The 26,293-nt window shown below is 32.4% G+C and overlaps 2 protein-coding genes and 1 long non-coding RNA gene across 9 annotated transcripts in view; 2 read left to right on the top strand and 1 right to left on the bottom strand.

Annotated features, from left to right (window-relative positions):
- The window catches only part of LOC148620673 (uncharacterized), a 46,478-nt gene extending 44,875 nt beyond the window's left edge, over positions 1–1,603 (top strand). The window contains exons 4-5 of one of the 2 annotated variants that reach the window (XR_015920940.1): positions 174–252; positions 1,344–1,603. This is a non-coding gene — a long non-coding RNA (uncharacterized LOC148620673). Of the gene's footprint in view, positions 1–173 lie in introns of both variants that reach the window. The other variant, XR_015920939.1, reaches the window with a different exon arrangement.
- A 623-nt stretch (positions 1,604–2,226) lies between these two features.
- On the bottom strand, positions 2,227–12,984 carry LOC148620672 (uncharacterized). 4 transcript variants are annotated; one of them, XR_015920935.1, is made up of 9 exons: positions 12,302–12,614; positions 11,670–12,035; positions 10,248–10,466; positions 9,896–10,018; positions 6,695–6,737; positions 5,997–6,172; positions 3,995–4,130; positions 3,431–3,557; positions 2,227–2,353 (listed from the first exon to the last, which is right to left on the bottom strand). XR_015920935.1 is itself a non-coding variant. In XM_088574365.1 (6 exons), exons 1-6 carry the CDS (start codon positions 12,378–12,380, stop codon positions 6,013–6,015), a joined length of 990 nt encoding a protein of 329 aa, XP_088430491.1. In that variant the 5' UTR covers positions 12,381–12,984; the 3' UTR covers positions 5,901–6,012. The 4 variants fall into 4 exon arrangements, 1 of the variants encoding a protein (XP_088430491.1); XR_015920936.1 differs by having other exon boundaries at positions 3,431–3,539; XR_015920937.1 differs by having other exon boundaries at positions 2,243–2,353; positions 9,896–9,964; positions 12,302–12,917.
- LOC148620671 (lysosomal acid glucosylceramidase-like) lies at positions 2,348–24,859 on the top strand. Of its 3 annotated transcripts, none has more exons than XR_015920934.1 (10): positions 2,348–2,914; positions 14,649–14,840; positions 15,222–15,365; positions 15,989–16,122; positions 17,109–17,281; positions 17,721–17,958; positions 18,711–18,932; positions 20,022–20,187; positions 20,833–20,949; positions 21,801–24,859. XR_015920934.1 is itself a non-coding variant. In XM_088574363.1 (10 exons), the coding sequence occupies exons 1-10, from the start codon at positions 2,854–2,856 to the stop codon at positions 21,901–21,903; spliced, it is 1,539 nt and encodes a 512-aa protein (XP_088430489.1). In that variant the 5' UTR covers positions 2,348–2,853; the 3' UTR covers positions 21,904–24,859. The 3 variants fall into 3 exon arrangements, 2 of the variants coding, with proteins under 2 accessions (XP_088430489.1, XP_088430490.1); XM_088574363.1 differs by having other exon boundaries at positions 20,022–20,176; XM_088574364.1 differs by lacking the exon at positions 2,348–2,914 and adding an exon at positions 13,407–13,524 and having other exon boundaries at positions 20,022–20,176.
- Positions 24,860–26,293: the final 1,434 nt, after the last annotated feature.

Here is a 26,293-nt window from a genome sequence, read left to right as displayed (position 1 = left end):
AGTTTATAGCTATTTTTAAAACGATAAGTCTTACCTGCTGACTGAAGGTTATTATTTGACTATCGCTAATTAAAGATTATTTGAAATAATTAAAACTCAATATAAAAGCCATATATATGAATAAAAAGTTGTTTAATGGCTGTCTAAACAGATAGCGTAATGTTTTATGTCAGGTAATTAATCACCAAGGAGCAATCAGCTGATCAGGGATGATGGACAAAATGAAAATGGATCCCCATTGGATCTACTACCGTAAGATTCTAATATAAATATACACTATCAAGCAGATATTTTTTAAACAAGAATTCATTAAATGCCAAATATTCTCCACATATTGGTATTACATGTTACTACATGTGTGCTTTTTATTAGAAGCAATTGCGTGATCGAGATTATCAAGTCTTAAAACCTGCATATGTATCCAGTAGGAGCTCTGAACAGCATTAATTGCTCAACTGTTAATGTAAGAAAATCTGGTAACTATTTTATTTGTTCTAGCAGAAGTTTTTTTTTAATTTACAGAAGCCTACCCTAATTCACTGGACATTTTTGTAGTATCCATATCTATATTGCCCTATCACAGCAATCATATAATCAACTGTCACTGAAAAGGTTTTCTATCTATGTAGCTACAACATGTACTACAAGTATTATTCATGGTATTCAAGATAAAAGTTGACCAACTCTGTATTTGTTCATTCTACACACAATAACTAAACTCTTCCACCAATTATAATAAAATTTGATTAATTGTGTGTTTATTTCGACATAAAAAAATGGGCTGTGATTTGACACTGAGTCCCTGTTGTCGATGCATGTTCATAGACACTTGTTACATGTGATTATTACTATAAGTATCAGTTGTTTGCTCAAGTTTTGAAATCCCAAGGGAAAGTAAGTATTGATTTTGGGAGATATAACCTCAACCGTTAGGGAATTGTGGGCCAAGAGCATTTTATAGAATTGAACATATACATACAACGGAAATAAAAGCAAATTAATGCCTCTTATATTGCTCCAAAGGTTTCTATACCATTAAGGTAAGACTGGTATTGCTGGTTAAGATTTGAACCCTTAAGGAAGTATGTGATAAAAAGGGCCTGAAACAAGCATATTTCCTGATTTCTGGTAAGTTCAGTACCAGGTACAAGTAGATTTATCCCTTTGAGATTATACTACAAGGTGCCATACAAAAAGACGGCAAGGGTATTTTTAAGGTTTGTGATTTGATCTGATTAAGAAATTGGGGTAAAAAAAGAATTTTCCTGATGTCTCGATGATCACTTGAGTAAAACAGAACTGATCTTTTTGAAATTGTACCACAATGTGCTTTTTCTCCATAGGAAAGTTCAGACTGATTCGAATAAAATGAGGACCGAAAAGGCCACATCGGTCATGGTGGAATTCTCATCCTAAAATTCCAAGCTGTATCAACTTTGATTTTTTTAATTTTGAGTACAAAGATTTAATTGCATGACATACACTGTGTAGATATATTATACAAGAATGTAAAGAAATTTCTAATATATGTAACTTAATACAATCTATAACAAATATGCAGTTTCTTTTTAGAATTGTTGGACTTCAGACTTTAAAACTTCAGTACAGAATTATCCTTACTCCATTTTACTGATAGAAACCACACTGTTGGTTAGCATAGTAAAGTTCAACACATGCATGGAAGAACATCTTCAGAAAATAACCATAGTTATGTATCTGTATGTGACTAGTCTTATGATATATAAATCTATACCTTAGTTTCTCAGAAATAAGACGTCAACTCTAAAAAAAAAATTGTAAAGCAGAGGAATCATTTCACCCCCTAATTTCAGTGGGGTTTTATAGTGATAGAGGTTTCCGCCCTTCCTTCCGTTACGCGGAGGAATTCGCAATATCTTCATTTTATTCTCCCTCCACCGCTAAATGGAATTTAATGAAACAAATTCATGGAATCTTTTCGTTGCTAAAATTTGATATTTTGCATTGCATACACAAAACAAGATTATTTCACTTGATTACTCTTTTTTGTCAGAGAAGAATGATCTATTCTTGTTGCTTACACCATATGGTAATGTAGTAATCACTAATGCATGTTAAAATGTTAAGAGTGGTAATGCCTGCTTCAAACTCTTCAATGAAAAAACATAATAGTTGCTGGTGTAGAGGACATTATCAATACATTTATTGCCGAGGGCAAGTGACCATACTGTTTTCAACATTAATAATGTATATAAATGTGGTATCAATTGCTGTTAAATACCACAATATTTTGTTTTCTTCGGATCACCGGATATTGTTTCACGCCAGCGTCTTTTGGTGACCGGATATTCAGGTGTAAACTGTCTTCAGATGTCTAAAAAAACAACAACAAATGCAAAGTAACCGTTTATCTATGCAGAAAAAGATAGGTTGTTTAATGCTAGTATGGAAATGCAGGTGACGCTGACCAAACCGGTGCATATTATCGTTATATGCCATTTATTTCGAATTAAAATAAGACATATCCATTGTTTCATTCAGTCACCCACATGCAGTTACTGAATGGAACAATTGAAAGGCCTTCTTTTATTTTGATCGATCCCAATTTGTTTACAGTTGCTTATTTACTTCTTACGTGTCATACTCCTCCGCAAACCTTATAACCGTCTCCTGATGACGTACGTATCACTCCTCTAGCTTATAGCTCTGGTAAATATTACTGAGTCAGAGAAAGTTTAATGTACCAGGTTGTCACCTGGTATTTGGTCTATATAGTTCTATTATGTGTTGTGTGTGTCTAGTTTGTGGAGTCATGTTCATATAGTTTGTTTAACCATTTCATTCCTGAATATTATTCATATAATCATTCATGTCATGGGTTTGATGGAGCGAGGGTGGACTCAAAACCCTGACTTGGGAGGATGCTACTTTTCAGGTATCGTTAATAGTTTTAAAGTATTTTCAAAAGCATTTATTTATTCTCAGTCAAAGATAAATTACTAGCTATGTAGAAATTATCATTCTAATTCATGATATTTTATAGTAATTCGAATAAAGTTTTATCAGTAACATTTTGGATAAATTTACGGATAATTTCACACGAAGTAAAGTTAGATAAAGATTTTACATTTTATAATAGAAAGTTTAGTAAAGTACATTTATACTTTGGAATCGAAGTTCCGAATATTTTGAGCATAGATTTCAGGTTTTGTTCCTGGAGAAAATATAGTATTTTCTACTTAGATCTACGTGTTATTGATGAATTGTATTTAGTTACAATTGATGATTATTGTTTTTCAGAATTTGATAAAATATTAAAAGTTGGACGGCTCATTTTCTTATAGCAGTGGCCATATTTTTCTAGATTAGTTTGTGGGGTGAATTTCACTGCGACAAGGGAATTTATATTACTTTATTAGTATTACATGGTCTCTGATTACACGTATCTTACCGTATCTGGACATGCAAAACTCGGATTTGTATATTTGAGAACACCCAGGTTAAAGGGTGGAACATTGAATGTTCCATTCCATGGCTTCCTTTCAACCGGGTTGTTCCATCTTAAATAAAGACGAAATCTAAATAGAAAAGTGATCTGAATGTAAATAGAACGGGAAAAGGACTGCAATATCACAATGAGTAATGGAAATTACACTCCTGATAAAATGAGAAATTGATAAACCATTGTGCAGAAAATAGATGTTACCATCAAGAAGTTATAGTTATTCATGGCACGGCGGTTTAAATTAGATAAGTAGTACTCCTTATCAAAAACAAAAATATGAAGGCTTTCCCACCATGAATCACATTTGCATGATTCTTATTTGGAGTGCTACTTAATAGTTTATACAAGAATGCTGCAGTATGTGGTGCAATACAAATTTCTTCAAACGGTTATGTTGCTATTTAATTATTACTTAACGTATTTTATCTATAACACAACAAGTTGCATCCAAAAGCTATTCATGGTTCCCAGCCTTTAATCTTTCTACAATATTGTTAGTGTTATATTTACCTGAGTTGTCCAATAGGCGGAGCTGCGTATTGAATACCAAGAAAAGCATTTACAGCATTTTTCTGGACGCTTATTTTTAATTTGGTGTTCACAACTAGTGCTGTCTGTGAATACACAGTCAAGAGCTCGAAATAAGCTGCTTGTAAAATTACAAAACAATACATTGTTATTACTTGTTTTCATAACCTAATCTTGTTAAATAACAAATAAGTCCCACTATGCAATATATTCGTGGTCCAGCCCTTCAGGAAATCACGAACAATTAACATTAGGCACAATATGTTAAAAACTATGGTGATTCCCCACAATTAATCCCAACATGGACATCTTAAGTCCCTTATACATGCTTTACAAACCCATGCTCACCATTGTTTACAATATTGATGTTACTGCCCCTTATAAAGCAACATTCAGGGTGACTCTCCCTGTCCTTATTAGGGAATAACACTATGCAATATGAACAAAATAAGTAGAAAATGCTTTGATGTCTTTTTGGAATATTTTTCCCTCTATTTTCTAAACAGAAAATAGCTTTTTAACATAAATTTATTTTCCAAAAATCCATGACGGATAAAGTCTTGACCATCGCCACTATACATCACCAAAGATGCATGATGTATCCATAGATGGTCTTCTTTTTTTATACAAAAACCTCTTGAACTTTATCACATTCCAACTAAGCTCTATTCTATACCTCTTACTCAACTACACTCTCTTTACAAAACAAGGGAGTCTTGACACTCCTGTTTCTATACCTACCTCATCATTATACAGACTTGTGGCCATCATTTTGGATATTGTTTTCTTTAAACCAGTTTTTGTTAAAGGTCAAGATAAAGAAAAACAATCATTACTTCCACTACCGTTTGTCAACAAAGGTATATAATTAATTTGGCTAACATCCTCCATGACAAAAAACATCACGAACAGAATTCCCCCGTATTTTAAAGACAAATCAATTGTGATTATTCCATATTCCTATACTTCACCTATTGCATCCATAATTTTGAATTATAAATGCTATTATTGCAGGATCGCTAGATTGAGGACTCTTTAAGATTAGTTAATTAAATGATAATTTTAAAATAAAATTAGCTCATTTTTGTTTCATAGCAAAATTTGTCAAAACATAACTGATTTCTGACAGAGGAGGAAAAATGAGCAACTTCGAATTTTTCTTGATTTTACTACATTTTAATTGTGATATCATTTGTATAAATAAAAATACACACTTGAATGCATATCAAAATAAAACTTACAACTTTTCGAAGATTTATAAAACTCAAACGGACTTCTATATAAACTTTAAGACTGGAAAACAGACACACACAACAAAGAACATAAAATAACCAACAAAAAATACATACATACAAAGTAACAAAACTAAATGGGCTACTCGGACTCGACAAACACTAGGAAAAGGACCGGGTGCACCGGAAGGGATAGAGTCGTCTACTTTTCTAGAAACACCCGCCGAGTTGCTCATTAAAAAATCAAGTCCGGGGTAGAGGACAGGGGAAAAGAAGACTATGACATTTCGAACAATTCAGTTTTCATGGTGCAGATGGATACACCATAACGACCCACAAGTTCATGATGATGACTATAAAACTTCTGTAGTGATGACTTAAATCTTGTAGCAACATAACCCTGTTCCAGAAGCCTAATTGTAAGAAGACTAGCACGATACAAAAAGTATGCGTAGTTGCGACAAGCTCTGACATAACGTATGATTGTGATATGAATACTCCATACGCAGGTACTGAAGGGATGTTGCCGCAGATGAAAGGAAAGTTGTCAATACGGAATAAGAAGTAATGGCGTTTGTCATATAGTTTGGTCAATAGTTTTCCATTACCATTGATATCTAAGTGTAGGTCAAGATATGCGGCTGACTACAAGGAACTGTACACATTTAAGTTTAATAATTATGAGATGTAATTATAAGTAATACAATTCCAGTACTTGTTGAAGTAAACTAGAACTATTCGTAGCATTTTACTTTGATTGACTATGTTTTAGTGACGTTCGGCATTTCCGGTTGATCCTTCTGAAATGTTGATGTTGAATGGAGTGTAAATATGTCTTGATACCCTGCCATGTAGATCTTCATAAATCGTTCTTAAAGGAATTGCATAAATATAAGGATCTCTGTTTGTGTCATCCAGATCCATGTATCTATAGAAAAAATATATAAAATACAGATTTCTGCAGAATACAGAAACCGCTCACATCTGCGTTTACTTTTCAGTTCTTCTTTACTTTTGCTAATCTATATCCGATTAATTTTGGGTATGTTTTAATTTCCTTATTTGTTAAAACAGCAAATATAAATGTGATTTTCTGTGTTTTCTTTGTTTTGCTATTTAATCTTTTCGTTCAAATTTCTTGGGCTTTAATCTTAGTTACTTTTTGTAAAACACTTTTATATGTTTGAATTAAAATTAATCCTGCGAATTTATCATTTTCATTACAGAAATGTATTCATTATATTTTGATTAGCACATTGAGGTTTGTTAATAATTTGGCAACAGAAATTACACACGATTTTGTTCTCTCTTTCTAATTTTGATAAGTTGTGTTACGTTGACACACACAAAAAACTCAGCTTGATAGATGTTTATATTATATGAGTTATAGCTTATGATAATAAAACAAATTTCTAATCAAAATGACTGGTGACGAATGGTTCATACTTACCCATTTGTATTGGCATCTTCTCTATCGCTTGAAGCGTGTATATCTATGAAATAAATATCAATATTATTTTCTTGCAGTCATATCAACGCTACTTATTGGGCTGAAAAAAATATTTTAGCTCGACACTTTTTCCTTCATTTTCACTGCTTTAATCGTGATGTTGAAAAATTATCAACGCAAAAAGAAAGAAATTTGACTTGCTATCTAAATGCTAATATTTTTTTTAGAAAAGATGTTCATATTACACTTATCATTTTTTACGTTTTCTTTGTTCCATCTTTGGTGTGTGCATTATGAATTCTAAGTTCAGCAATCCATATATAATTCAGATATTTTCAAAGACCGAGGTCATTCAGGGTACAGAAAAAGAAGCGTTTTCTTCATATGCTATATTGTATATAGATATGTATTTGAATTTTGAAAACTATATACTTTTATCTCGCACTTAGATCGTTTAAATCAAGAATGATAACTTTTTGAAAGACCCAATTTCATATACAATCTATATATTTAAAAAAAAAATTCAACGACACAATGACTAACTGAAACTGCTTATATGGTATGTGACTGTTTCTGAATAAGAAATATACATGAATCACCTCCTGTGTAATTTTTAATTTTTCAAATTGAGAAAATACGTTTTAGATTTCGCACTGTTCTTTCATTCGCATGATTAGAGTGATCAAGGGAACCACGATCCCATCGGAAATCAAAAGAGTGTAATCCAGGGACAAAATACAGACATGGAAAAGAGACAAATACAAAAAAGAACATAAAATAACTATAATAGTACATACAAAGTTACAAAAGTAAATGGGCAACTCGGACTCCATTTAAAACTGGGAGCATGGACCACGTGCGTAGGTGGGGTAAGCGTCCTCTGCTTTTCTACAAACACCCGCCGATTTGCTCATAAAAGTCAAGTCCGGGGCAGATGAAAGAGGAAAGGAAAACTATGACACATTGAAAGAATAATCAAGGGAAGCAAGGTTATAGCAGTAGAAAGAAATCAGTTTTAATGGTGCAGATGGATACACCGTGACGATCCACATGTTCATGATGACGACCATAAAACTTCTTTAGTGATGACTTCAGTCTTGTTGCAACATAACTCTGTTCCAGAAGCCTAATTGTAAGAAATCTAGTACGATACAAAACGTCTGCGTAGTTTCTGCAAGCTCTGGCATAATGTATGAGTTATAATATGAAAAATCCTTTCGCAGGTGCAGAAGGGGTGCTGCAACCGAAACTACGCAGACTTTTTGTATCGCGCTAGAACTCTAACAAATAGGCTTCTGGAACAGAGTTATGTTGCTACAAGATTAAAGTCATCACTGCAGAAGTTTTATGGTCGTCATCATGAACTCGTGGATCGTTATGGTGTATCCATCTGCACCATGAAAACTGATTTATTCAACGGGTTATAGTTTTCCTTTCCTCGTTTGTCTACCCCGGACTTGACTTTTTATGCGCAACTCGGCGGGTGTTTCTAGAAAAGCAGAGGACGCTTACCCTACCGGTGCACCTGGTCCATGCTTCCAGTTTTCAGTGGAGTCCGAGTTGCTCATTTGCTTTCGTTACTTTGTATGTATAATTTTGGTTACTTTATGTTCTTTGTTGTGTATGTCTTTTTCCTTGTCTGGTCTTTGTCCCTGGATTACATTCTTTTGATTACTGCTATAACCTTGGTTCCCTTGATTACTCTCTCAAGTTCTTTGGGTTAGATGCAATGTATCAAATCCCCGAAACAAGGATTGTTTAACGATAATACGTCATCTATATAGCGGAAACTGAGAGTAAAGGATCTAGCTAAATGATGTTCTTCTTTCGGATCAGATCAGCTTCATAAGAGTGAAGGAATAGGTCAGCCAGTAGAGGAGTACAATTTGTTCCCATAGGAATGCCGACCGTTTGTTGAATATGCATAGTGTAGTGGCAGTATAGGTCTTATCACTGCTATTATTCTCTATGTCTACTTATGATAATAAACATTGGCTGTAATACGTTTTGCAGACAGAAACAATGTTATTTTGGGCTTTGTCATGTAGAGTAGACAATGTTTTTGCTACATAGGGTCTTTGAAGACTGATGTAGCATTGACACTCATAGACCTACTTAAAATTTTCATACGTTTCAAAATTAAAGACTCACAGCCTTTACCCACTCTGACAGTAAATCAATGTCTTCTCGGTTTCGTTTAATCCATTTTCTAGCGTAGTCCTCCACGGCATCCACAAGAACTTTAAAGTTATAATTCCAATTTATGAAGCGTGGTTCACTGTACTTGGGACCTTTAGAAAGGACCTTACGGAGAGATTTGTTATCGTTGATGCTTAAATCTCCCGTAACAACATGACCGGAAGGACTAAATTAGAATGATTTCAATGGACATTTGCAATTTTGTGATGTAAAGCATGACTGTTATCTAATCTACACAAGATGCTTTTTCAGTTTCCTGTTGGACACAATACAATTTCGTGTGCCCGGAAATGCGTTTTTTTTAATGTTTTTTTGTTTTTTTGTTTGGTTTTTTTAAGTTTGGTTTTTGTTTATGTTTTATGTTTTTGTTTTTGTTTATGTTTTTTTTTTCGGCGGAACTTCAAAATATATACTTAATTTTGACGTTAAAAGTGGGGTGTTAGAAGGAAATGTCCACATAAAATTCAGACACTGCGAATGGTAAAGTGATTCATGGTGTAAAAAACTCCCCAAACAAACGATGCTTTTTCAGTCAACATATGCTATACTTTCACATAACGAAAATCATTTCTGCATTCAGATCTGCACTTTTTAGATAATTATACATTAATCTCCCACCAAAATTAACCAAATGAAACCAAATCAAGAATGATAACTCTTTCAAAGTGTCAATTTTATGTACAATCTATATATTTTTTATCTCATAAATGCAACAGCCTATGGAAAAAAATAAGACTGGTTATGTGATCAGTAACTGTTTCTAAACAAGAAATAAAACTAAATTCGGTGGATTTTTAACATGCATGAATCACCTTTTGTCTGATTTTTAGAAAGACTGCTACATAAGTATGAAGTTCCGCCGAAAACTCCTGACACATAGATACAGTACGGAGTTGCAAATTATCAAAGATTTCATACGTTCCAATAAGTCATTCTTGAACTTTTTATTAGAGTGATCGACTTTTTCTAAGTTAAATTATAATCATTGATTATTATAATTACCTTTCCTGCGTTTAAAGCACCTGTACTTAAGTGCAGCAAACGTAATTAACAGCAATAACGCAGGTACCACTGATAAGAGAGTAACTATAGACACTCTATCAAATACTGGTGTTTGAACCACACCTATAAAAGTCACATTAACCGTATAATATAATCAATTTAAAGCCGTTTAAAATTAAGGATGTAAAAAAAAAAATACATTTTTTTAAAATTATGCATAGCAACATGGAATATTATTTTGTAATCACTCGACGTTCCGAATTGGAATTTTGACACATTTTTGTTTGGTGTTTTGTCAAATATTGAATTTCATATTACCAGTGTACGTGTAAAAATGTAGTAGATATCTCACCTTCATGATTTAAACAGATGCATGTGATGTTGTCCTTTGTTTTATTATTTAGTACCCATCTGACTGATGAAAGATGTGTTGGTGCGAATTTCCCTTTATATTCAGCAGACCCATTGTATTCGCTACAGGTTGAGTATTCCTCCGTAATGTTTGTGGCGATGTAACTGCAATTGTGACCAATCTCTTTGTCTTCTTGATTTGAATGAGTAGCACATTTATCTATATAAATGATATAAGATAATAATTTCAGGTGTAACACGCTTTCTAATTGGATAAAATATTTTATCCATCATCTCATAAACCAAATTTTTGTACCGTGACTGTGACGTCATTAACCTTTTTCACTGATTTGCACCTTAACTTTGATAATAAAATTAAATTATAATAAACGACTGTTATATGTTTTTCGGGCTATTTGAAATAACCTCAATGCCCATGGTGCACACTAAATATTAATTTATAGTGTGCACCACGTAATTGAGGTTATTTCCTCATAGACCGAAACAATTTATAACAGTCATTTTTTAAGTACATATTTTTGCTGCAAACTGTTAATCACATAAGATTTAATACATTTGAATTTCTAAATACATTTAAGAATTGTTTATGATAAAAATTGTGCCTATTGAAAAATAACATAAATTTTCCATGTGCATATTGTTTATTGCGCGAAGTGCAATAAACAAAATATGCACATGGAAAATTCATGTTATTTTTCAATAGACAAAATTTTTATTATAGCCATTTCTTATAAATTAATTTTAAAACATATTTTTATCTTTAAACATGAAAAAGTAGCTCTGAATTTAACTGAATAGGGATTTAACTGAATATTTTTTTATCCATTTAGATATAACAAAATTATTTTAACCAATCAGATTACAGTATTAATCTCAAATTAATTTATTTTTATACAACAGTTATTAACCAAACAGTTCATTTAACAATATGATATAACTTGTATCGCGACTACAGGTTCCTGGCTAGGGACAGGCATAAAGTATGTTGCGGGACTGAACATGTCCCTGAGCGCTCAACCCTCCCCTTACCTGGGACAGTATTGGGAAAATACAACAACAAAACGAACTTTAAAAATCTGTTGAATTCGGATTTACACAGAATACGAACAATATCACGTGACGAGAAGGTGCATATCAAAATCCAGAAAAAAACGCCGCGCCTATCATGGCATTCACGTACACAGTGGCTGGTCCTGGTGAGGGCGTAATGAGCATACGCCCCCTTTTCCAAAAGAAAATAACAAAAAAACATCGTAATCTGCTAAAAATTGTATTGAATGTGGCAATTTATCATATTCATTCATTAAACATGTCATAATCTGGTTTCCTTTTATACTGATTCTCGTAAGTATCCCTCCCCTCCATGAAATCCTGGATCCGCCCCTGGTATATCTACTACTACCTTTAATGTCTTTGACTGTAATTAGACGAGATTCATGAGTCTGTATTTTGTTCTTGATAACAAAGTTCATTGAGCAGCCAAATGAGGCATTATCTCTCGCTGTTCTCGAATAAATATAAGTATAAGATTTTCCATCACCAGAACAGTTACATGTATTCCTCTGGCAAACATCAGAATTCACAGTCCGGTAACATCGATTATTGTATCTTCGTATATTGTTGACGAAGTCACCGTCCATAAAAAACTTTGCCGTATTACCAAACGGAACTGTATTTGCAGAACATGTTATGCTGTATGATGTAGCATCTGCCGTCGCATTACACGATCCTCTCAGTATAATTATAGGATCACCCTCGTCGATGTTACCTGAAAAAAAAAACGGTTTGGTTTGAATATTTGTCATTCATGTGATGCATATATTTGTATTCTGATATCGGGGGGCCTGAATTTCGGACGCGTCTTTATTTATATTTTATTTCAACCACTATCTTTTAAATCATATTTGAATTCAACTTTGATCCTCTTTACAAATTAAACAAAAATCAATATAAAGCAATATCTTAAAATATATGAAATAAAGACTTATAAGCTTATCTCTATATTGCTAAATATTATGAATAATGTACAGATACCTGTGCTAATACGTAATATACTTGGGGATATCAAAATTAGAATTGTGATTTTAAATTCCATGAAAATAAAATGTGTCATCACTATGAAAATAATACACGTTCTCCGCTTTTTTTCTTGGAACCATAACACGTGACTGGTGAGTAATTGTAATTTACGATGGTGATTCAATTTCTTCCATAAGTCAGCTTGCTTCTGTACACATTTGGGTCCATGGACTTTATATATTGTACGCTCCCTGGTGGGTACAAGTTGTCACTTTATCACCACTTTTTGTTTGGATAATCACATTTTTAGTAATCAAATACAGTCCCAGGTAGTCATATAATCATATTATATGTGTCTTGTATGAAAAAAAGCCACAAAAAGGTAGCTAACGCATAATAAAAAAATTTTCATGATCGGATGAGCACAATCAGTATCTCTGGAGTTTGATGAACCTGTCAATATGACGCTAATTGCAAGGATATTTTTAATACAATACAGCTCCGTTCATTAAAAGAGTTCCATTAAAATTGTGTTTTAGTGATATTGGATTTACATTGAAAAAAAAACAAGTGTGATATAGTTTGTTTCCGTATTACATTAATTCAAAGTGACCTCGTTCTGATATAAAAAAAGCTTAACATTATTTCCTTTTCATCAATTGTTTTTCATTTCCAGGTCAAACTGAAATTTAAAGGTGATAGGACGTGCCGCTGGAATATGCACCATTTTCCAGCTTGTAATTATGTCAGTAGGTGGGGAAAAACAAACATGCATGATATGCCAATAAATTTTACGCCAAAAACATCTTGTCCTTACATCTGTTGCAACTATTTTCGTGTTTGTAGAGTACATGCGTGATGAATATTGTTATCATATGACCCAGTGTATCATAATCTATATGGGATTAGCTAGGTCTCTTTTTTCTGAAAAAATATATGAAAAGGTCTAAATCATTTTCAAAAGCAAAATATTTTAATAGGATGGAGTAAGAGAATCCCAGCGTTTTTCCATATTAAAGAAGTATTTTAGTGCGCCCTCCCCGAGTTTATATCACAAATATCAAATATATTAGTGAATTGATTAGTATGTTAAGTGGCGAATTGTATCTGTACCGATCTGATAAACTGTATAAGCATGTTACTATCCCCTGTTTGTATGTTCCCATTGTCTGGGGAGAAAAATTATTTTTCCTGAGATATGATCCTCTTTTTAACGACACTATTAATTTTATTTGAAGGTAAAATGTTTTTTATAAAAAGAATATTCAAACAGTAGTGTTTTTTTTCCACTAACACAAGCAGATTTAACTCTGTGCCCCGTGATATGATTTGTCCATTAAAATAAATATGATTTGTCCATTAAAATTTTATTTACATATTTATTGTTAAAATATAAGCTTTTATTTTAAAGATTTTAACCTAGTGTGTTATTGGTTGAAAAAGACTGTATTTTCCCAATGCAACATGACTGCATGGTCCTTCCAGATTTTGGAATACCAAAAGGGTCACTACAGTTCCCATAATATTCTAATAATGTTACAACTAAAACATATTTTTGAATGTTTTCTTTTTCCTACCAACCAATATCACCGTCGTAGTGTAATAAAGGTGACATTTACAATACACAGGGACTGGTTTTTATGTTTAAATCATATCTTCCCGGGAAAGCATGGGTGCCACTAGTGGTATAATCCTGCACATGTGTTAAGTTAGCTGCAAAACGTAGCTCTAACTATTTTTTTTTGTATTTTCTTAACGTTAGATCACAAAATAAAAAAAAAGATCAATAGCTACGATTTCGCAGCTAGTGTTAAGTCAGCTGGGTCATTATTACGGTCTTAGTCGTTACTGCTGCCATGTGGACAGTCTTAATATCACGATATTGACCAGTTTATCAACAACTATTATGTTTCTTTCATTGAGGAACCATATCCTTGATTTTTTCATAAAGCCATGAAAATTGTGTTTCTGCATATTTACATTGACAACTGCTTGATCGCGAATGAGTTTTAATAAGGGGATGTAACTCTAAATTCATAACCTAGCATTATCATATGATGATATTGACTGGTAAAACTTTATACTGCAGGTTAATTAATACCATATGTAAAGGTTTTATCCAATTGAAATTACTAATTTTTTTCTGGTATGAAATAACAAATATTAATGACTAGTGGTATAATATAATCCAGCACTTGTGTTAGAAAATAGCAATGATGTCAATGTAAAGCATTACGAATGAGATTCTCAGTTTTGATGACAGAATGACCCTGAATTTCTGAAAATGCTTCAAAAATTGATATTCATAAAGATCTACTAATTTGAAATTTTACCTTTTCATCTTGTGGTTTCTTTTACACAGGTATACAACTATGTGAAAGAAGACATTTTGGACAGAGTTCATTTGTGTGTGCCTGTAACTCTTCTTATTGTGACACAGTGGAGCCTAATGTTCCTCTACCCAGAGGGAAATATACTGTGTACACATCTACACAGGAAGGACGGAGACTGAACAAGACTTGTGGAGAATTTGTGTCTTCTGCAGATAGCAAAGGTTTAGTTTAAGACATGTATTTCCAGTCAAGTGCATTTAAAGAAGCAGTTATATTTTAAATACTTTATACATGAATTGATGACTTTTTTAATTAAACAATTTATAGTGAATGTAAAATTAGATTTACATGTATTGCAGACATGTATTTTTGCCTTTTTAAATAGGAATTCCTACTTTTTTATCTAAAATTCTAATATCAAAAGTTACAGATCTAGACCTTACCTTCTAATTCCTATTTTTTTCTCCAAGTTTCCTATTTTTTTACCATGAATAACTCATGTCTTGTATCGGTTTTGTTTCAAAATTTTGCATCAACAGGAACCATAAAAATCAGCTTTGAAGTCTTTATGATGCTGTTCATTATGTGTATTCTCATTACAGTGGTTTTCACCATCAACAAGAACATAACTTATCAAACAATGTTAGGATTTGGTGGAGCCTTTACAGATGCTGCTGGTATTAACATTGCTAGTCTGTCACCAACAGCCCAAGATATGCTGCTGGCTTCTTACTACTCCCCTGGAGGTTTGTGCTGATACATGTATAAAGGGGTAGGGCTACAATAAAGATTTAAGTTTCAGATAAGACTAGAACTCAAACAGCAGTGTACATTGGTGTTTTACCTTTAAAAATTCTCTGTTGTTTCTGTTTTTTTTATTGATTGTTTATCACTCAATAGTACCTGTGTTAAAATCACAAAATTCATCGTAAGGTTTTACATATTTATGTTACATCATGTAAGCACATCCTCTAAACCACACACTGGGTTTTGAGATAAATTTCTAGACAGGCTTGGCATTCTATAAAATGCATGAATTATTGCATTATAGAAAATGATTCTTTCATTTCTCTTAGGGGAGATAATTTGTACATGTTCGATTTGTAAATTCCTCCTTAACTTATCTGTGAATTTTGATGAAACTTTATGGTGATGTTGAGATACTAAGTAGATGTTCATGAAAAAATGAAAATTTAAAATATTATGTCTGCATGTAAAAAACAATGCAACTTAAGAATGTTACATGTGTCTGCATGTGAAAAACAATCCAACCTAAGGATATTGCATGTGTTACGTTCAAGTGAAGTGAGTAGGGGGTATAACTTTCGTGAGCTTGTTACAGTATTTTCTACTTTTCTGTGTCTAACAGGTATAGAGTATACCCTAGGTAGAATACCAATGGCTAGCTGTGATTTCTCCACCAGACCATACTCTTATGATGACCATTCAGGAGATTTCATGTTACAAAATTTTACAGTGGCCTTGGAGGATCTGAAATATAAAGTATGGTTATAAATTATGATTCCCATTTTCCCTGAGACTTGGGTTTTAGATCCTTGTCGTTCAGCTTCATTTTCTTATTCAAGTTTGCTTCTGATTAAGTTAAGATGTCCAATGATAACTGGTATATACATATGCTTTTTTTATTCGTATTGCATGATTTGTGATTGCCTTGACCCCATATTTTCTTCGATCATCATCAACCTATCACATGATAAAAATTTTTTAAAAAACTCTCACAAACAAGCAATAAAAATTTACAACTCTGTTCATCTGTTCATATGTCCTTACATCTTGTAAGCACAACTCTTCCTTCAGAGCTCAATGGTTTTTTATGAAATCTTCTAGCAAGATAAGATATCTAGAGGTGTAGGAAATGAAGATAGATAATATTAGTGATAATATAACTTAAAGGTATTACACGTCAGTACTGTAAACATATTAATTTTCGTGGTTTATGCCAAATGAACATATTAATGGGTGTCAATTTTGGCGGTTTTAAAAAAATGATGAGCGCAATACACATGTATAGTGTTCAAAATTAATTTCTCAGGTAGTTTTTCGCGGTTTTCTGCCCACCATGAAAATAGTGAAAATTAGTATCTTTACAGTATTTTGTAAGTGCAACTCCTTTGCTGCTCCATGGTAAATTCTGTTAAAATGTTAATAGGGATCATATGAAGGATGATAATGAGGTAACAGGGATGTCAGTAGTATTTTAAATAGCAGGAACAAAAAAGAAAAAGTGGCAGGTAAAATTTTGCAAGAGTTCATCAATTTTTTTAAAATAGAGTAGCCATTCTATTTTACTGGTTGATGGTTTCTATTGACACACCTGGGTTGTAACCTTACCTGAATTAGGTGCAGTTGAGCAGGGCTATTCATTTAGCTAGCTTTCTTATTGTTTGTATCTTATTCTAGCTAATTTTATGAGATAGATATAAGCTGTTAATAGATTTGAAACAAATAAAGAAGTATTCATTTTACAGATTCCCTTCATCAAAGCAGCACAGAAATTGAGCAGGAGAAACATTACTTTATTTGGCAGCCCTTGGAGTGCCCCAGCTTGGATGAAAACTAACCAGAATATGACTGGAAATGGTACATTGATAGGGGCTCCTGGAGGGAAATATTATAAAACCTGGGCTCATTATTTTGTCAAGTAAATTTCATTTGCACTGATAAAAAATATATATATATACTTAGTATTTATTTTTTTACAAAACAACTAAGATTGTTTTACTGTTTAAATGAACTTTTTTGCCAATATAATCCTAAAAGAGAGTCATTAAGTTTTCTTCATAAGAAGTTACTGTGTTGGGTGATGTTATATGCTGGTACCAAATACAGAAGTTTTGAAGAACTCAATATGAAGGAAATGAATTTACAATTCAATATTTAAGCAACCAATTTCACAATATCTATATATTTCTAGAAAATTGAATCAGATTGTAAAGATGCAAAAATTCAATTTTGGGGGAATTCTCAACTTTCAATAATGGACAATCAACTGCATTAGTTTTGATTGTGTATATTCATTGCTATTTTGTTTTGGTCAAAATTTATCAAAGTAATATTAAACATTTTTTCATTATTTATAGATTTTTACAAGCCTATGCTGAGCATGGTATTAATATTTGGGGTTTAACTGCCCAGAATGAACCAACTGATGGGTACATTCCACAGTTCAGCTTCCAAGCAATGGGTTGGACTGCCATACAACAGAGAGATTTTATTGCCTTAGATCTTGGTCCCACCCTTGAGAAGTATGGATACCAACATGTAAAGCTAATGATTTTAGATGATGCTAGATTTCTGTTACCCTACTGGGCTGAACAGGTTTAACATGTTGTGTTTATATATCTGTGAAATGATCAAATATGTATTTAAAATCCAAAGAAAAAATGTGAAGCGGGTAATTTTACTGGTGCAAAATTTTGCAAAATGTTCCTTAAAATTTTACAGGTCACAAATGTTTATGCCATTAATGTAGTTAAGTGTATGCTCTTATGTAGTAAAATAATAGCAAGCTTTTATTTAAACACTTCTGATCACCTCACAAAAATAGTGGCTATCAATCAGTATACATAGAGACATGCCTTCTTTAGAATTCACATCCATTCAATTTTAGATAATAAATTGTTATTCAGACTTATGATTATAGATATATGAACTGGCATACAACTCGCAAGATACAATAAATTTCATTTATGAAAAATCATGTTTAAACTGTTTATTTTATTGAATTTTAAAAGAAATATGAGCTACTGACAATTTGTATTATCTTCAGTTTTGTAATATCTCTCCCTTATATGGTGTGGAGACTTATTCTTTTTGTCTTGCCCACCTGTTAATCACACATTTTGGCAATGTAACGACTCCATGTTGAAACTACTCAACCGAATTTCACGACACTTGGTAGATACAAAGAATACAGTATGTTTTTGTGATATTCCTTGGCAATATTATATTAGTGTTGCTAATGTTTGTTTAGGACAGCTGCACATAATATTAGTATTTCACTAGATTATTTTCTTTCTCAGTCAAAAATGCCTTACTGTAATACAGTATTTCTAGCATCTTGATTTTAGGTGTTCTCCACTCCTGATGCCTACAAATATGTATCGGGCATTGCTGTACACTGGTATGAGGATTTTTTAACTCCAGTTGTAGCTCTGACTAGCACACATGAAAAATTTCCAGACAAATTTTTATTGGCCACAGAGGCTTGTGCTGGTTCCCTGTTACCTTTTGGTAAAGTCCTCCTTGGGAGCTGGGAGAGAGCAGAAAGTTATGCTCATGATATTATACAGGTACTTGTACTTACAATTTTCTATCATTATGAGTTTTTGAATGCAAACACATAAAAGCACACTAAAATCCCAAGCCTTTCCAAATCTTTATACTGGCTATTTTCAGGTATTGAACTGAATTGCAAAGAAATCACCTCTCTGCGATGGATTTGGTTTCCTATTTAGATAGTTTTGATTTTGAGTACTTCTTGTATTCAATTAATTTATTGATTTAGATCTTCCTTTATATATTTGATTTAAATGCTGCTGATAAGATGTTACTTCTTGAAATATGACTGTGTACAGGATAATGAAATTTGCTATGTATATGGTTGTTATTTTTGTATTGACGCTCATATTATTATTCTGTCATCTTTTGTGATATGGAAAGGAGGTGGGCCTCAAATCTGCCGTTTGATAAGAAATGTCTTAATTTTGCTTAAAAAAACACCAGTGGTGCCTCTCTTTACATTTTTTTTTAATGAATAATACAAAAGGAGCATACTAAATCATGAAATTAAAAATCTTCACTCTTTTCTGTTGGATTTTGATTGTGTTTTATGATTCTTTTGCTTGATTACATTCCCATAACAAAAAATAAGCTGGATGTTACACAATTACTAATTTTCAGGCCTAGTTCATAGTGTGAGTGGCTCAGATCCTTTTTAGAATTAAATGTAATTTTTCTCTTAGGAAACAGATATGTTTTTCCTCCAATGTGTTTTTTGCTTTTATAAAGTTAGTTTATTTGTTTGGTTTTCATTCCTGTTTTAGGTAGTAATTTTCATACTGTAAGTGTATCAAATTTTGCAATTTCTTATTTTTGCATATTCAGTTGAGTGAACTCATTTACAGGAATCAATTTTGCAGTTTCAAAAAATGATAAGCATTATGCAGTGTTAAAAGTCAACTTCATATGTGTTATTTCTCATGTTTTTATGTTCATCACGAAAATAGCGGAAAATGATCAAATATTAATACTTTTACATGATCTTTGACATGTGTATTATTCTTTATTTTTTTTACATGTGAAGTAATTTTTATATCTTTTACATGTGTAGTAACAGACATATGAGTGATATGGGAGTTTTTGTCAATAATCTACTGTAGGATGTTAACAACTGGGTAACAGGATGGACAGATTGGAACATAGCCCTTGACATGGAAGGTGGTCCAAACTGGGTGAAGAACTTTGTTGACATAGTTAATGTTGCAAAAGATGAATTCTACAAGCAGCCCATGTTTTATGCCATGGGCCATTTTAGGTATTTTAAAGGTAGATTGCTCCTGTTATGTTATGTGGTACATGTTTGTTGTAAAGGGCTACTAGTATTTGTTGTATCCTCACAGGATTTGACAAAACAATATTTTGAGCATAAAAATAAAATTTTTCGATTATGATGAGGAATCAATAAGAAACTATGCAGTTAACAGGCCATGGAATATTATCATGCGTGCCTTGTTTCATTTTCAGATTACTTTTATGTTGCTGGAGTCCTATAAGGGCAAATGTACCAATGTATAATGTTGTTTTAGGGCCAGCTGCAGCCTGCCAGGTGGTGTGAGAGTTCCCTTGTTGTTCATTGATGACAATGGGTTGTCTTGAGCTGACATTTTTATTCCATTTGGGTTGTTGTCACCGTAACATATTCACACAATATCAATTCTTGTTATATATTAAATGTTTGCAATATAGGCTAAGCAAATTCTAGACAACTAGTATATCTTTTAATTCATTTGCACTTGTGATCATATTTTCCATTTCTGTCTCCAAATAGATATCATAAATTAAGTTGTGTTAGAACTGTATTGTTTTGGTCCATTTTTTTTTCATTTGACTGAAAAAAAGTTATGGTTGTAGAATGTTATTTCAAATGTCAAAAATGGCCTTCTATAGAATTTTTCACTTCAAATTTTGCAGTAAATTTATCATGCCAGGATCAAAGAGAATTAACATACAGGGGAGTGATACTGTAGATTTAGAAATTACAGCATTTCACCAGGGAGATAACTCTATTGTTTTGATTGTACTAAACAGGTATTATGGGATACAAGAGCGCAATTATTTGTAATGCATTTTCCATAGGGTACCTATGTAGTTTGAAAATTAATTTCAAGAAAACAACACAAATTAGCAGAAAATGAGTTTCTGTTCCTAAAACTAGAAAAGCATACTTTTTATTTGCACAAAAAAAAAGTACATGGTCATGCGGCAAAAGTTGACCTAAATTTCAGTTGTTATGGACTCTTGAAAATTCAGCACAAAATACACTGCAAAAAAAATGAAGCACCTAGATTTCATTTATGAGAAATCATTTCAACCCTATAACATTTTATTAATTATTACCAAAATAAAATCAATCATAAATGGGTAAGCTTTGAAATGAAAATAAATTTCAAGCCATATCCAACCAATCAGGTACCACCTTGTATTCAGTACTCAGTACCATGTTGGGGTAAAAAAGTTCCCGGTAGAATGTAAACAAATAATTGCGCATTTGTATCCTATACAGATTTAGATTGATACAAATTTATTTTTTTTTAAACATTGATTTTATGGTATTTGCTGGATTTATATATACAGTGAAAGCTGGCTTAACAATAAAATTTTAAAAAATTAAAACTGTGTCGTTACAAAAAATCCTTCATTTATTTAGTTAATATATACATGTATATATACTTCACCTTATATGTATTTGTCATATCTGTTTACATGTTACCAGAAACTTTTTTTTTTGTAAATTATTGTTTCAAAACCAATTTTACTGACCTCTAACAGGCATTTTGCCAGGAAGCAATTTGCATATGAAGAAAATAAAACCTTTTTATAAGTAAAGTATAATTAGAAGTTTTTCTACTGTTCTACATTTCTTTTCATGGAATACACAGGTCATCGAAAGATGGAGTTATATCAGTACACTATCCAGATCTTGGTTACATCAACTTAGTTTATGCCAGTCACTCAATACAGACCGTCATCTGGTGGATTTAATCTTGTCTACGGAAATACTGGTTTGGGTAGTGTGGTGTATTAAAGCTCTATTGTGCCAAAGCTGTCAAACTGAATTTTTACCAAAATTAGATATGTTGAATGACACCAGTTCTTTGTAATATGAGAAGGTATCTGGAATGCTCCTGATGGACTGTGAGCTGGATATAGTGGACATTTGTTACTATCAAAACTTGAATTTCATGGCAGTCTTCTGCTTCCACTGTGCCTGCTCATTAGCAAATTTGGTGAATTTTCACATGCCAGAAACCCTTTGCAGTATTTTGTGTATGCGAAAATTATATCAGGTTCTTAATTTTCATCTTACCCTTTTTGGAATACTGTACCATTTATTTCTCTTTTGAAGAATATCAAGCAATGAAGCAAAGAACACTGTGAATAGATTTAGATTAGACACAGACCATTTTCTTTTCATTTTATGTTAGTTACAAAAATTTTATTCTCGAAAGTACATTACTAATTATTTTTTCAAGCCGAAGTTGGAGTTAAAAAAATCTTGTTTGAAAATCTGTATTGTTTAGTAATGGGGGATTTTTTTTGCTCAAATTTGAAATATTTTTTTATTCCAAAATAATTCCAGTCCCCCACCCCTCAATATAAAAATGGGAGAAATCTTAAGCACTAGCAATATGAGGAAAGATGATGTTTTTGGATTCAGAGATTTTTGATAAGCCAAATTAACTCTGATAATGAATATTTAATACAGAAGAGTGCCTTCACAATATACCAAACAAAACAATGTTTTGCTATTTTAGGGAAATCCACAACAGATACTAACTACAATACATGTACATACTTGTTATGGTTATTACAACTGAACAAATAATGTTACTTTTTAAGAATGAATCTTCTTTGCTTCAAAAAAAGTAAAAAATGTTGAGGACAGCAACAGCAAACTTACTGGGCCAATAAAATAATCAGGTATGCTTATCTGATGTAAACTGTGATAAAATTAGTATTGACAATAAAATACCATTTATTCTATTTTACAATGTACAGTTATTTTTTTTTTATATTTTTACTCTCACTCAGTGAGTGGGCAGTTTATTTAAAATCACCTCGTTTGTCTGTCCATCATTCCATCCATACAAATTCTGTTGTAATCATCTTTGCTCCCAAGAGATGGATTGATTTCAAATTTGTTATATGGGGCATATGTGGTCAGGGATTTTTGTCTGATATCAACTTCCTATTTCTTTTTTCACTATTTGGAATGACGGAGAAAACTTTTGTCACAAAATCTTGGCTACCACTGGATGGATTGATTTCAAATTTGGTGTGAGGTTTTATATAGATTTGGTAGTGATTTTGGTTGGTTTCCAATATCAACTCCTGTATGACTTGGGGTATACGTGGCATGACAATGTTTGCAACTTCATGTGTTTTGCATTAGACTGAATAGATCAAATGATTACTATTCCTTAAATGTGGTGTTGAGCAGATCTTAGGTCATTGATTAGGTTTTCAAGTAATTTTGATTACAAACATATTAAAATCTAAAATTAGATGTGTATAGTTGGAACATAAAATAACGACCTGTGAAAGTGTCATTCAATGTCATTAAGTTGTACAGGTGGAATTATGGATAAGAGATGTGTATTCCACTGTGTAGCGGAAAGAAGGAAGTGTGAATGATTACTATAAAGCACTTTGCAAGTGATGAGTACAATAACAGGAGTGATGTATCATAGTGATTATAGTCATGTTTTTACACTGTTATGATTTTACACTATGAATGAATGGTATGGTTCCCAGAGACACAAAGTGTCCTTTTGACAATGCAAAGCTAAGTGGCTATACAACATGGGGTCAGGGGGCCAATAAAGGCTCCCAGAAGTCCTGGGGCAAACGGTGCAAAATCCTGAATTCTAGGTGTTCCCTGACACTCAAAATCACTTAGTCAAAATCTAATTTTTTGTTGAAATATTATGTAAAAGATGTAATATTTTATAGTTTGCAAAAAGATAGGAAATTTAGAGGGACTATACTTTATACATAAAAAATACAAAATAAGGAAACTTTTTTTGATAAAGGTATTCTGTTCCACAGATAAATTGTGGTACAGTTGGAACTGTACCAACTGTACCTTGTGCTACAGCAGTGCAAAATTTTCATTTTTTTTTTCATATTCCAAAGTATTGCCTGTCTTTTTGATTTGATAAACCTATAGATCTTATATCTCCCTTTGGTGCATCCTCAAACTCCCACAATAAGCAGGGATCTAGAGATTTTTGAAAAGGGTCTTTCAAGAAAAAGAGAAGGGTTTGATGCCATAGATTTCTCAATTTTTTTTCAAGTTTTGCTCAGAAGCTACCAAATTTTCCAGCAAAAGGGGTTGGGGGGAGGGTCCAACCCCCTGCATACCCCTTTGGATCTGCCGCTGCGCAGTTAATTGCAATTCTTTTACCTTTGATTTTGACATTTAATATCTTTTTTTTAAACCATAAATGATTCCCAATTAAAATAAAGCTGTGAAGAAAAAAGTGAATGAAAACATTCATACTGGTAATAATTACATTATTTTGAAATTTTAAAAATGAATTACCTTTAAGTACACCTACATGCTGCAACATAGTCGATACATAACTGTTTAAAAAACTATGGTTATACAACAATGCAATGGGAAAAAATAGTCTTTTGAAAGTAGTGGTTTGATTCTTAAAAAGGCATTTGTAAAAATACATGTTTTTATATATATTTTTGCCTTCTCATCTTTTTTTCATTTACTTTGAATATTTGAATGTTAAAAACAAAACTAGTCATTACTAATTAATTAGTTCAGCATTTTTATATCTTTTGATTTTTCATCTTTGTGCAATTAATGAACGAGGGTAGTTTATGTACGCATATATATATATATTTGTAAAGGGGAATAACTCAAACTACTTTTGTTATTGTTAATAGCCTTTTTTGTTGAATAAAATAATACCATACCAAAGTTTTGTATTTGCATAGAATTATTGTGTATTTAGAAGTGATGCTTGTTCAAAGTAGAAGATACAAATGTGTGTAAATTTCTTCAACAACATAGAAGGTATGAATTCCGTTCCTCCACCCGAATTACAGAGTAGCCAGCAAGCTCCAGCATCCTTCATTTTTGTGGGGTGTTTTTTTTATTATGTTCTGTTTTATCCTTTCAAAAAAGAACTTCTGACCTTGGCCTCCTCTGCTTTGTTTTTTATTTCCTTCTTACATATTTGCTGTGTTGTAACTCTTCTTGATTGTGATTGTGATTTGTTTAGTCGAGGGTTGGGTACCCTGGTGATTGTGATTTGTTTAGTCGAGGGTTGGGTACCCTGGTGATTGTGATTTGTTTAGTCGAGGGTTGGGTACCCTGGTGATTGTGATTTGTTTAGTCGAGGGTTAGGTACCCTGGTGATTGTGGTTTCTTTTAGTCGAGGGTTAGGTATCCTGGTGATAGAGATTTTTTAGTCGAGGGTTAAGTACCCTGGTGATAGAGATTTTTTGGGGACTACTTGTGTTTATAATAAGGCTATTCTTACGCCAACCTGAATATTCTACCTACTACCTTAATTGACTGAAATAAACTGATTTACATAATAACTAATTGACAATATTAAGTAGGCCTTCTCATAATTGACACCTTCATTCTTTGAACTGAAATAATATCAAAGGTTTCTTACTTCTGTTTCCCTGTTAATAGCAAAGCCAGGGCCAAATCAGTTTGGAGGCTTTTCGAATCTCAGAAAAGGTGGAAGATTTATTTCCATTGGTTTATATTGCAGGCATGTCGAAGATTTTGCTTCTTGAAACACATTGTAGCTATGCCACTGCCTATCCCTACAAAAATGATGTAGTCACGTAGACGTAAATTCAAAAAATGTAATATCACAAAATATGTACCTAATTTGCAGTTTTAGAGTTACCCCCCTTTTTGCAAGTATGGTCCTTGTCATTATATAATGTTTCAAATAAAATGAAGTCAGCACTCGTAAAACCCAATCATTTTAAGAGAACAAAGTAAAACAAATATAACTGTGTATAATCTGCAGTTTAAAATAATTCTCTCAAAATCTTGGAATAAAGCTAGTCCTATGATAGTTTTTTTTTTATCAGCAACTGCGACAGATATAGGATCTACATCAAGAGGGTTGTTCCAGTTTTTGGACCCTGCCTTTTAAAAATTTTCTGAACTTGCATGCATTTTGAGGTAGAATAAATAGACAAACAATAGCCCATGACTCCCTTTCAAATCTCTGAAGTGCCAAATATTTTTTTAAATGCTAAGCCAGGGTATAATTGAAAAAAAAACAAACAATTTTTACTTCAGTAAATCCTGTGTACTTGAAGATTACCTAAAAGTATAAAAAAAAAAACAACTTATGTGGATGTAACAATATATCCAAAAGTT

The sequence above is a fragment of the Perna viridis genome, chromosome 3 (genome assembly GCF_037379345.1).
Source record: "Perna viridis isolate PV_CMFRI_1.1 ecotype Kerala chromosome 3, ASM3737934v1, whole genome shotgun sequence".
In the NCBI taxonomy this organism is placed as follows: Eukaryota; Metazoa; Mollusca; class Bivalvia; order Mytilida; family Mytilidae; genus Perna; species Perna viridis.
The sequence above is the reverse complement of the archived record's forward strand: the minus strand, read 5'-3'. Positions and strand labels throughout refer to the sequence as shown.